Genomic DNA, 13,738 nt, shown 5'->3' with positions numbered 1-13,738 from the left:
TTATTAATGTAAGATTAAGATTCATACAAGCTTGATGAATACAATATGTTCAAACAATTTATTCATATATTATCTATTCACTTGTTGGCAAGAAATGTTTATGTTATTTGTTTTTTGTTAACTTTGTTTGATGTAAAGTACTGTATACTTTGTACCTTAATTTGACGATGGTATTTGGGGCCGTGTGTTAGTGATAAAAGACATGAAAGCTCAATAAATAGAGTAAAATTCGCAGAGCAAAATGCTGGAATATTGATCAAAGTCGGATAACAAATAGCGAATAATTGAATTCTAAAGATTTGCATCATTCCTTTGAAACAATTCTAGGCATGTCTTCATGAATATTCATTAGATGGGCTGATGATGTCATATTTTGTATTTTATTTCATGAAATTAGGTTTATTCAATTGTTTTTTCTACCAAGAACTAAAACAATTGGATTGACAACTAAGTGCATTATCTATTTATTGCCGCAACTTATTTCATCATAATGGAGACAAATCATTTACAGATTTATGAAAAAATGAAAAAAAAATCAACATAGGTAAAAGGAAAGTGGGGATGTGACATCATCAGCCCACCTTGATGATGTGCATATAACTGTTTTCACAAAATATTAATAAACTTTTAAAACTTGTCCGATTCTGATAAAAATGTCAGCATTTTGCTCTGTGAATTTTACTCTATTTATTAAGATTTTCAGCCTGGACGATTCCTTTAAGGGGAAACTAACTGGACAAATTATACTTTGTTGATTATAAATTGCTACAAGTAGTTTTTACTTTGTTTTCCAAATTATAACTATAATTAGTTGTAGTATTAATATTAGTAGTCGCCGCATCGTCGTCGTAGTAGTAATAATAGTGGTACATTTAGTAGTTAATGTAGTTATACATTTATTATTGCTATATGATAAGTTATTATTATTATTATTATTATCATATTTTTATCATGGTTAGTAGTAGTAGTAGTAGTAGTAGAAGTATATCATACTTTATTTTCATTAGCATCATTTTGAAACTGTTATTATAAATTGCATAGTTTGTTGTCAATATTATCATCATTATGATCACTAATATTATTATCATCATTATTATATTGTGAGCGTCATTGTTATGAACAGTATTAGTAGTTATACTGTTATTAATTATTTAATTATTACCGTTCGTCTTGTTCTAGCTTCTTCTCCTACGGCCTTCTTCTCAGTGTTCTTCTCAGTCTTTTTTTCCTTCTTCTTCTTTCTCTTCTTCTCAGTCTTCTTCGTCTTCTTCTTCTTGTTTTCTTCCTTTTCTTTTGCTTTTTTTCTTATCATCATCACTATTATTATGTATTATTATTATTTTATTATTATCATTATGTATTATTATTATTATAATTATAATTATCATAATTAGTAGTAGTAGTACATTGTAGTAGTAGTAGCAGCAGCAGTAGAAGTAGCAACAGTAGTCATGGTAGTACTCAGTAGTAGTAGTATCGGTGGTAATATTTTAATTCATCGTAACTTAGAATCATTTTTAAACAATTATAGTTCGAAACAACTGGACTTCTTTCAACATGCTGTAGATTCTCTTTCGTTTGGTACTATTGTTGTTATTTTTGTCTTATCATTATTCTGCTTACTAAATTAATTTTGGCTATCGCCCGAATTCTAATTTTTTCACCTCCTTGAGTACACAATCGGCACTGCAAGATATGTTCAGATTTAATTCATATGAAAGCTCTGTGTACATATGAAGTTATGTGGCCGTGTATAGCCACTGAGATTGCATGCGGTTGTGTGTGGGGGAAACTCGCCAGTGTCGGACTCTCAATAACCAGCGACGGGTGTAGACTCTTCACTAGTCGCTTTTTAGCTATATTTGCGGAAAATGTCTTCGCCAGGGTGTAAAACGGAAACGCGCACTCAGGCCGCTCACAGCAACCACTCCAGAGAATATTGATCTCATCCTTCACAAGGTCATGAAGGCCGCTCACAGCAACCACTCCAGAGAATATTGATATCATCCTTCAAAAGGTCATGGAGGCCGCTGACAGCAACCATTCCAGAGAATGTTGATCTCATCCTTCACAAGGTCAAGGAGGCCGCTCACAGCAACCATTCCAGATAATATTGATCTCATCCTTCACAAGGTCATGGAGGCCACTCAAGGCAACCACTCCAGAGAATGTTGATCTCATCCTCCACAAGGTCAAGGAGGCCGCTCACAGCAACCATTCCAGATAATATTGATCTCATCCTTCGCAAGGTCATGGAGGCCACTCAAGGCAACCACTCCAGAGAATGTTGATCCCATCCTTCAAAATGTCAAGAAGGCCGCTTACAGCAACCACTCCAGAGAATATTGATATCATCCTTCGCAAGGTCATGGAGGACGCTCAAAGCAACCACTCCAGAGAATGTTGATCTCATCCTTCAAAATGTCAAGGAGGCCACTGACAGCAACCACTCCAGAGAATATTGATCTCATCCTTCACAAGTTCATGGAGGCCGCTGTCAGCGACCACTCCAGAAAATGTTGATCTCACCTTCTCAAGGTCATGGAGGCCGCTCACAGCAACCACACCAAATAATGTTGATCTCACCCTTCAAAATGTCAAGGAGGCCGCTGACAGCAACTTCTCCAGAGAATATTGATCTCATCCTTTACAAGGTCATGGAGGCCACTCACAGCAACCACTCCAGAGAATATTGATCTCATCCTTCAAAAGGTCATGGAGGCCGCTGACAGCGACCACTCCAGAGAATATTGATCTCATCCTTCGCATGGTCATGGGGGCCGCTGACAGCAACCACTCCGGAGAATGTTGATCTCATCCTTCAAAAGGTCATGGAGGCCGCAGACAACAACCACTCCAGAGAATATTGATCTCATCCTTCACAAGGTCAAGGAGGCCGCTCACAGCAACCACTCCAGAGAATATTGATCTCATCCTTCACAAGGTCATGGAGGCCACTCAAGGCAACCACTCCAGAGAATGTTGATCTCATCCTCCACAATGTCAAGGAGGCCGCTCACAGCAACCATTCCAGATAATATTGATCTCATCCTTCGCAAGGTCATGGAGGCCACTCAAGGCAACCACTCCAGAGAATGTTGATCTCATCCTTCAAAATGTCAAGAAGGCCGCTTACAGCAACCACTCCAGAGAATATTGATCTCATCCTTCGCAAGGTCATGGAGGCCGCTCAAAGCAACCACTCCAGAGAATATTGATCTCATCCTTCACAAGTTCATGGAGGCCGCTGTCAGCGACCACTCCAGAAAATGTTGATCTCACCTTCTCAAGGTCATGGAGGCCGCTGACAGCAACCACTCCAAATAATGTTGATCTCACCCTTCAAAATGTCAAGGAGGCCGCTGACAGCAACTTCTCCAGAGAATATTGATCTCATCCTTTACAAGGTCATGGAGGCCACTCACAGCAACCACTCCAGAGAATATTGATCTCATCCTTCGCAAGGTCATGGAGGCCGCTCAAAGCAACCACTCTAGAGAATGTTGATCACATCCTTCAAAATGTCAAGGAGGCCCTTTGTATTTTAATCCTTTCTATCTGGGGTCAAAAACTTATCAGTCGCCCCTCGTTTATCTTAACCGCGTCTGGGATCTTGTGTGAATGTGATAACCCATACTACCTGTACAGCTTCATGAGGCTCTCAATGATTCATTAATGGGTAAATATAACACACCCTCTATCCACTTGATGGTTAATGGTTACACAAATGGAAGATCAAAGGTAGCTGTATAAAAACATTATATTTTTAGTTCTGTTAAAATACTCTGGCAGACGGCCTACTAGTTACACCTTCCTCTATCTTGTTTAATATACACAGTCATAATACAGGTTTCGCACACAATCATTTCGATGTTCACAGCGTCGGATAATATTTGTAGAAAGCGACGTGCATAATATCGTGTTGTTACTAATTTGACTGTAGAATTTATGTAGCAATGGCTGAAAAGATTGAAGTAGAGAAAGCCTCTTGTTCTTCACAGGACCTGATATGTCCGCTATGCCTTGATATTTTTGATGAACCAACGATCCTGACGTGCGGACACACTTTCTGTCGAAAGTGTCTCAAGAAATATGATCTGACCCACCAGGACATTGACCACATGGCCTGTCCTCTCTGCAGGGAGATCACCAAACTGTCTGCCAACCGTGTCGACGATCTCCGCCTCAATGTCTCCATTAACGGATGCGTCGACGATTACCACGCTAAGTGTGGGGGGATGAATGCTGTCCTTGAGTTGCGTCCAAAATGCACGGCTTGCAAACTTCAGCAAGACGCTGTCTCCTTCTGCAGTACATGTAATAACTACATTTGTGATAAATGTTTACAACCTCACCAGTACATGACCATGTTTGAAGATCATGAGATTATCTCCGTGGAGGATGTCATCGAAGGGAAGGTCAGCATTGGTCATCAATTCGAGAAATGCTCCATCCACAAACAAGAGAACAAAGATATGTTTTGTGATGATTGTAAGGCCCGTGTCTGTCTTAGGTGCGTGGTCGTTGGTCACAAGGTCCATAATATCAAGAACCAGTCTGACTTCGAGCACGAGTTGAGGCAAAAGGTAATGGTCAATTAGGATATTGAGTAAAAAAAAAACGTTTAAAAGAAGATGCTGATGTAGATTGTGCCGCTGAAGGGGAAGAAGAAGATGATGACACTAGCTATTATTTTACTAATACCCCTGACCCCCCCCTCATCTAGTGGACAAGGAACCAGTTGGGGGTATGATACTTTTTATAGGCCTCCGATTTTTTTTTAGTAAATGAATACAAAAAACTAAAATGACAATCTTATTGCGCCAAAGTAAGACATGGCTGCAATGAATTACTACATATGTCAGTGATGTCATAATTCTATAAAAGAGTTCCATCAAAATCCGTTTCAGAATACGTTATCAATAATTCACATTAATTGTTTAATAACGACTTTTAAGTATTAATTCTCAAGTAGATTTCACTGAAGGGATTTGCAAATATATTTACTAACACATGTGGGATTCTGACATCATTGGCATACGGATTCATTCATTTCAGTTATGCCTAACTTTGGGGTAAATCAAAATAATACCAACTGATTGTCTAAGCGTGAAGACATTCCGCCTAAAGATGGAATTAAATTTTGTGGAAGAAGATATGCTTTTTCCAAATATTATGATTATGCGTTCAAGACATATATTCCCCTTCAATTAGGGACTTATGAGGTGGCGAGATTTTTTATTCACACGGTATACTGCTAATGGTGTTAATAATGTTAATAATAACAATTATTATGATGATGATAATTAGAAACAATAATAGTGATGATAATTATAGTAATAATGATACTATTATCAATGTTAGCAAAATCTCTAATTATAATGATAATAATGGTGATAATAATCACAATTGAAAGTATGATTACTAAAGATAATTTAACAATAGTAATACGACCACTCATATCATGATAATAACTGTCAATCATATCCTGTGTTGCCTTCCCTATGCCTCCCCCTCCCCTATACAGTGCGTCCCAGAAAAAACGAAACCGAGATTTAGCGATCATTTATCATTACTTAATCATAAATAAAATAGAAAAATGGCCTACCAATTTAAAGTCTAGAATCTCCTCTTTCATCTGATATTACTTAGAATTTTTCTCATTCACGCATGAGTGAGCAAAAGCAATTTGAAGAAAGGATATCAAAAACTCATTTGGCGGGGGGTATCTGGGTTTCAAAAAGAAAACCACATTTTTGAAAATTTCAATATCTCCTCTTTAATTTGATACCAAAATTACAGAAAATGGTCACGAAATAACAAAGTTCTAGTCATTTCAAATAAGGCTTGAATTTCAATAATTTCATAAAATGAAGAGGTTCTCCAGGATGGCTTTCAAACTCTCTCGACCCTCTGTTTTGTTGACGATCAGCCATGCATTAAATCTTTTGTTCACCATGCGAAAGCTTCTGTGGGAAATCGGTGAAAACACTTTATCTCATGAAATTATGGAAATACAAGCCTTATTTCAAATGAACAGAACTTTTTTATTTCTTGACCATATTTTGTAATTTTGGTACCAAATCAAAGAGCAGATATTGAACTTTTCAGAAATGTGGTTTTCTTTTTGAAACCCAGATAACCCCCGCCAAATGAGTTTTTGGTATCCTTTCTTCAAATTGTTTTTACTCACTCATGCGTGAATAAGAAATAACCAAAGTAATATCAGATGAAAGAGGAGATTCTAAGCTTTAAATTGGTAGGTCATTTGTCTATTCTATTTATGATTAAGTTATGATAAATGATCGCTAAATCTCGGTTTCGTTTATTCTGGGACGCGCTGTATAGTCCAGAATAGAGATCGGAAATATTGATATGACAACTTCCTGGGTGTATATACAAGTCAGACGTTGTAATAGGCATATTAATTGATTTTTTTCTAAATATAGAAACTACATTTACCATGTTTACCTGAATGCTTATTTTACAGCAAACGGTAACTATTTTTTCTCTCTCTCTGTTAGGTGACAGCCCTTGCCCAGCAATGTGCAGCTAAGAAAGCTGAGCTGGAAAAGAACATTCAGAATATAGAAGAACAACGTCATGAGGTACACACTGCCATGCAGAAACTACTAGATGATGTCAGGCAGGCTTACAGCATCAAGGTCAAGGAGCTGGAAGGAAATCTTCAAGATCTCATCGAGCAAATAAATGAATTGAAGCGAGGTTTCGAGGATGATCTCAACATCTTAAAGTCCAAGGATCGACAGAGGATCAAGAGCATTTGTAGTTCGATTACATTGGTAGATAATGACAGACTGGGTCGTCTTGAGACAGATAGTCTGTCTGCTCATAATTTGCTCTGTGATGAGCTAGGTACCATGCTGAAAGAGGTTACCGATCGCACTACTGCGGAAGTTATTACAAAGAAAGCACAGGAGAAGAGGTTCAATCCTGCAGATGCTACTTGTCTTGACCTCGGGGGCATTTTGGGATCAGATCCCAAGTTAGAAATCATGAAGTGTATAGATCTACGAGGGTGGATGGTTGGAATGACAGCTTGCACTAATACCAGTGTGGCCATCGTATATGGGCGTAATGCACGAGGTACTGATATCATTGATACAGCCGGTGGAACGGAGCGGTGTGACATACCACATGACGCGGGTTATGGTGATATTGTGATTCAACAAGACAGTGCATTATGTGTCTCATCTGGTTCTACAAAAGCACACGTGTATTCCCCCAATGGCTCCAGGAAAGCAACAATCAGCGTGAGTGGGACTGGTTATTATCTCACACTGAACAGAAGTCCATCAAATGAGATCCTCATTGCCAACATTGCCAACAAATTCTACATCTATGACCCGTCTGGATCCACTCTCAAACACGCTGTTCAAACAAACTACTTGACAAGGCAGGTATCATCCACCAGGTCGGGTTTGATCGTCACCAGTTCATGTAATCTCACCAATCCAAACGTGGTGACGGTCTATGACAGGGATGGGAATGCTGGTGAGTCTCTACAAGCTCCAGAGGATGTCTACCTGTATGCTGCCGTGGATGAGCAGGACAGGGTGTATGTAGCGAGTGTTGATTATAAGAATAGGAAGGTGGTGATCAGGCTCTATGATCTTGATGGTCTGAACCTGAAGGAGAGAGTTGAGTTTAATGCACTTGATATGACATTGGGTTCTACTTGGTGTTACTTGGTTTCCCTCTCTCCGGACCTACTCGCCTTTGCTTGTAGGTATAAGTTATATTTCATCAAGGTATCGCTGTAATAAAGAGTATCTCACCTTTGTGTATAATGTGAACAATTGATTTTTATGAGAACATTTATAGTGTATCTGAAATGAGAATAAAAAATGTTTGTAAACATTTTTCTTAATTTGTTTACATTTTCGGGTGTGTATGATTATACACAGAACTAAACACGAATCGAAAAAAAGTTCATTCACATAAAACAATCCCATCAATGAAACTTGAGTGTCAAAAGACCACTAATTTTAATTTTTTCGTGAATCTGAATTAACCACACAGTAAAAAAATAGCATGTTGTTTAAGCCTTTCACTCTAATAGCAAGTTGTCTCTTTCTTTGTAATTGTTTAAACATTTTAAACAACTAGTTTTTAAGTTGTTTTAAAAATGAAGAGATGCTGAAAGAGTTTAAACAGTAGTTGTTAGAGTGACAGGCTTAAACAACGTGGAAAAATCTAAAATAGCGTTTTTACAATGTATTGATGTTGTCATTCAACTCGTGTAATTAACATGATTAAGCCAGCGTATTTTGGGGTCTCTGTTGTAGTGAAATCGATGAAAGACTAATATATTAAACGAACTCTATATTTGTGAGTGTCAAGATTAGTCTTTATGAAATTGTGTACAATTGATATGCTGTTTTGTTGCAAGCATGTCTATATTCGTTGTAGATATACGTAAATGATCTCGAAATCTTAGATTTTCCTGTCCAGTGTTATGATGTGAAGAAAGGCCTAATAATTACGGATATCAGCGAATTCTGTCCTATTCAACCATAAATCCATTAATCTGAATAGGCCTATATTTCTATTTGTGTGGAATGTATAGTCCTCACAAACCGATCCCTATATTTGTTTTTTATGAAAAATGACTTACAGGAACATTATTATATTTATTTTATAATAAAACGCCTTACTGAATGAATGTGTGATATAAACAGCAGCAACAAATTCTACGATATTTACATATTCCAATTTAAAGGGGGCATCCATAGACATGTTTTTATATCAAAGAACTTGTTATTCTTTTTTTTCAATTATTTTGCCCTTATTCAGAATACAATACATCATAATATAACAGAGGTATAAGTAGATTAGAACTTATATTTTCTTGTATTGCACATTGTCATACGTTATTTTTTTTTTACAAAATTCATGTTAGCCTAATAAATGATTATTTCCATGAAATACATTAATCAAAACAATGAATCATATAAAGAAATAATACTTTGAACATTATTGAAATCACAATCAATCATGATAATTTGAACAAGGAATTTCTTATGAGGAAAGATGAATGGTGTACATTAAGCCAATATAACACGGTGTATTAAATTAAATTTCTCAATATAAAAATGATTATGAATATCGGACTACGTGTTTATAAATTGCCGTTTGTTTGCACCGCCCTCTTTCGAGAGAATCAGGACATGCTCTATCTTCGAACAACATGGAAAGGTATTTATTGGAGACTGATTCTCTCCGAAGATTATACAATGAATTATTTTCTGGAGAAAATCTATTATCATATTCACCGCTTTAGAAAATATTGATGGAAAGAAACAACACAAATGTACATACATACGGTTGTCCAACCCCCCAAAAGGATAATAAAAAAATAAAAAAGGAAGTGATTGGTCTCTTTTTTCTTCTTAGATTTGACATTAATCTCTTGGAAGTGACAGAATGACGATTAGTACTGTAAATTATGTAATATAAGATAATACTGATAATTGTGACATCCTATCAGGTCTTCCTTTTAGTAAAAGAATAGCATATGCATTCTAATAATGAAGCATTGAGAGGTTATTGAAAAATATATATTCTGTATCTATGTATATATTTTATTTTCTAATGGAATTTCTTGCGTGAAATTGCATTGATATTGTGTACATTATTAAATATTGAAATTCATATCGCTATTACATTCTCTATATTATAGTGTGCATAGTGTATGTATGGAAATGTTTACCACAAAATATAAATTTTACACTTTTTTAAGATTTAATTTGACCCATATTTTGTTTCTAATACCTGTACATATCCAATCAACTTTAAAATGCGATTTTTATATGAATTATTATTGTATAATATAAATTGTATGAATGTGTTTTTAATTCTTGTGGATGTCACCTTACAAGTCCCGGGCTCCGGAACACAAAGATTAGCGATCACTCGCTAAATGAACTGGCCAATCAAGATCAACATTACACGAGCATGTGTCGCAAAATACTGACTGGGAACCAATCAGAAGTATTCTTTCATATTTGCTATTCATCGCAAACCTTGTGTTACGGAGCTCTGATCTGGGAGGAAGGCCTTTGGGCGGTAGTAATTTATTTTACGTTTTCCTTTCCCAGGCAACCTGAGTCCCGTAACACAAAGATTAGTGATTAATTGCATATTTGATTTTTACGATCAATTGTATATTGTAGCCAATGCAATCAATCGTAGAAAAATGTTCTACAATAATTGCTATGCTCTGTGTTACGGGCCCCTGGAGATTAATTGGTAAACATCCTCGTCTCTTTTGTTTTTGTATATGTGTTCTCTTTGAAAATTTCATTTTGTTGATATACTGAACAAAAATAACAATAACTATGTACATTTAGAGGACTCCTAGCACGGAGTAAAAAAAATTGTACACATGGATTTTGAAGTTCAACCTTGTAGGACTATACTAAGAATGGGTACTTTAAATATTTCATTGATAGAAAAACAATAACTCCCCATACAAATATCATTGATGTCTTCGGTTTGGTAAATAAAGTAATTTGTTCTCTTCGTGAATATTACGGTTTTTGTTGTTAGGAAATGTATACACATGGATTTCTGGCAAGATAGACTATAGTCTTACCACATAGGAAGGGGGATTTTAAGTGAATGAATAAAAAAATGCATAGTTTCATAATATGATTTCTGAATATATTTGTTCAACTATTCGCTGCCTGCACTCTCCCGCGAATATCATATTTTCATATTTTATTTTGTACTCCATTTTCAACTTTAGATATTTTTATTTTATAGTGTTATTCTTTTGGTAGGTGTCGTCTTTCGTCTCTATCCGTTATTGTAACCTGATTTTGTAAAATGCATATATCCAAACTACATTTAATACATTTTTATATCTAAATATTGCGTTGGATTCGCTATAGTGTTGAGTCTGTATACTTGAAAGTGATGCAATGTACAATATCTCCCAGGTTCATTCTCTATGTTTCCATTTCCTCCTCTTCTCTCTCTCTCATCTATTTTTTTAATTGTTTTTTTATTTTTATTCCTTTCCTCATTCCTTCTCCTTTTTGACCCCTTACCCCTTTTCGTACTCCCTCCTCCTCTTTGTATTTTTTTCTTTCTTCTTCTTCTGCTTCTCTTCATATTCACCATGTTTTTTCTTCTTCATTTTCTTCCTTTTTATTTCCTTCCTCTTATTCCTCATTACTTTTCCCCCAATTCTTTCTCCTCCCCATCCGAATTATCTATTAACTATCCTAATTTATTCTGAATGATCTGGTTTGACCATTATTAGGAATTGCGGTTCAGGTTGTTTACCCCCATACCCTCTTTCATGTGAATATTTTGTCAGCTTTGAATTGATATTCTTGTTTTCATTCCCTGCTTATTCTTCATATTCCGTTTTCCTTCTTATACTGATTATTTCCTGTTTGTTTTTGGTATTAATGTACAGTTTATATTGTTACAAATTTCTCACTGGTTTTTTAAATATTTATTTGATATGTAATTGTGAATTTTAATTGTACTTCTTTGAATTGTCAATAATCCAACTGTCATGGTTGCAATGAATGAATAAATAAATAAATAAGACATGTAAGTCACAAGTTTTGTCTCTCATACAAGCATGAGATATTTCTTAACAAGACCATCCGTTCCATTTCATTTATTTTTTACCCAAGGTCACTTTTATTCACCTCAACATCCTTTCATCCGATTTTTTTCTATATTATGTACATTGTAATTGGAATTGAACTCGTTGTGATATTTATGTACAATGTATTTTTGATATGAAAGTACTTTAATGCATTTTAAGAACGAAGAATTAATAAATATTAAATATGTTCAAATACCTTCTCACAGACGAATTTCATTTCTAGTAAATCCATCGATTTAAAGAAAGAGAGAACGGTGTATCAAACCAGGATGCAATTCGTTATACCCACTGTTCTCTGAGATGAATTATAATACCAACATTTTGCGCCAATTTATTTTTGTTATAATTTGGACTTAATGAATGTTATCAATTCAGTTTGACAAATCGAACGAAAATTGTTTGCGTCAACGAAAATGCCTTTACTCTGAGAGTACAGGTTATTTTGCACGATCATATTTTACACGTTTCACATAACATATATAGTATATCATGTCATGTTTTTAACGACATATCTATCGAGTTTATATAATCTCTTCATAATACGCTGACTGATTTTCATTCTATGAAATAGACAGAATTACTTCAACCATTGTTATAGCCTATTATGGTGTAGCCAATAAAACTAACGCTGTAAATATTCAAATCATAATAGAAGCGAATAATTTTATTATCATGTGAGTGAGGGGAGAAATTGACAAAGTGTTGGCCTTACTATAGAATGACATAATCAAATCCGACAATTAAGATTTCTAAACCAACTGATTATTTCCATTAATCATTTTCATGGATTTCAATTTTAATGATAATAATAATCAAGGGCGGCGTCATGATATTTTGATGGGGGGGGGCACCGAAAGATTGAATTATAGGGATGTTTTATAGGTTCATGCATGGTCCAGACCTCTCCATTTTAATTCTTTTTCCTCAATTCTCTCCTTTCCTTCCTTATTTTTCTCCTCCTTTGTCACTACGTACAAAATCGTATAGGGAGTGGTAGCCCCTTCCATTTTCTCGATAAATAAATATAGGCAAAATGTTCATACCATTTGTTCCAGGAAGGGTAAGAAAAATGAAGATTGAAAGAAATAAGGGAGGGACAGAAGAGGGAAAGGTTTGGAACTAAATGAGATGCGAACGAGGGCAAGGTGTAAAATGGAAGTATAATATTGAATAGTAAATTTAGAAAAGGAAAGAGTGAAATAGAAAAAGGTGAGAGGGAGGGAGAAGAGAGCGAGAAGCGGGGGGGATGGAAACTCATGCTGTTTGAAAGTACTTAGAATATCACATTACAAGACGTATGATAACAATTTTATTGTTATTCCGGATAAAGGCCTAATCGACCGAATAATGCTATTCGAAAAAAAAGCATAGCCCTGATTGGTTTGATATCAGTTGCAATGTCACCAACTAAACCGACTGGTATGCCACTCAACCCCCCTCCCCATAATAGCCCAATCAATCGCAACTCTAAAAATCATGCGCAACTTGATTTTCAACCAATCAACAGCGCGCATTTGAGACTTACAATTGATTTTTTGACTTGCGTTTAAACGCAACTCGTTCTGCAACGGACGCCTGATCGGTTTGATGTCGGTTTTCTATATTATGCTTCAATAACACCTTTGAAACCGACTCAAAAACGACTAATGTGCCATTCGAAAAAAAACCGTAACAGCCTTGATCGGTCTGAGGTCGGTTTTATTTGCTACGCTACAGTCACGTCAACGAAACCGACTCCAAACCGACTAATATGACATTTAAAAAAAACCGTAATAGCCCTAACCGGTTTCATTGGTGTGACTGTAGCATGACAAAGAAATTACAAAATCAATGCTTCAGTCACACTAACGAAACAAATCCCAAACCGACTGATGATAATATCATTAGAAAATAACGTACAGAGGTATCTGGATTCGATGTTGACCCTTCTTACAAAGAATCGCGTGACTGATCCGATTAACAAAACTCTAGAAACCCAGAAACGTTTCTTCAAAATGTTTTCTAGATAAGATTCATATACATTCTTCGTTTTCTTAAAAATTCAGTGCCTTCTCTTTCTTTACAAAAGGACATAGTGAAACTTAACTG

At 35.8% G+C, this 13,738-nt stretch overlaps 1 protein-coding gene across 1 annotated transcript; it reads left to right on the top strand.

The window, feature by feature from the left end:
• The first annotated feature begins 1,458 nt into the window (after positions 1–1,458).
• LOC121432188 (tripartite motif-containing protein 45-like) lies at positions 1,459–7,784 on the top strand. Its single transcript, XM_041630044.1, has 2 exons — positions 1,459–4,586; positions 6,525–7,784. The coding sequence occupies exons 1-2, from the start codon at positions 3,957–3,959 to the stop codon at positions 7,782–7,784; spliced, it is 1,890 nt and encodes a 629-aa protein (XP_041485978.1). The 5' UTR covers positions 1,459–3,956.
• Positions 7,785–13,738: the final 5,954 nt, after the last annotated feature.

The sequence above is a fragment of the Lytechinus variegatus genome, chromosome 18 (assembly GCF_018143015.1).
Source record: "Lytechinus variegatus isolate NC3 chromosome 18, Lvar_3.0, whole genome shotgun sequence".
In the NCBI taxonomy this organism is placed as follows: Eukaryota; Metazoa; Echinodermata; class Echinoidea; order Temnopleuroida; family Toxopneustidae; genus Lytechinus; species Lytechinus variegatus.
The sequence above is the reverse complement of the archived record's forward strand: the minus strand, read 5'-3'. Positions and strand labels throughout refer to the sequence as shown.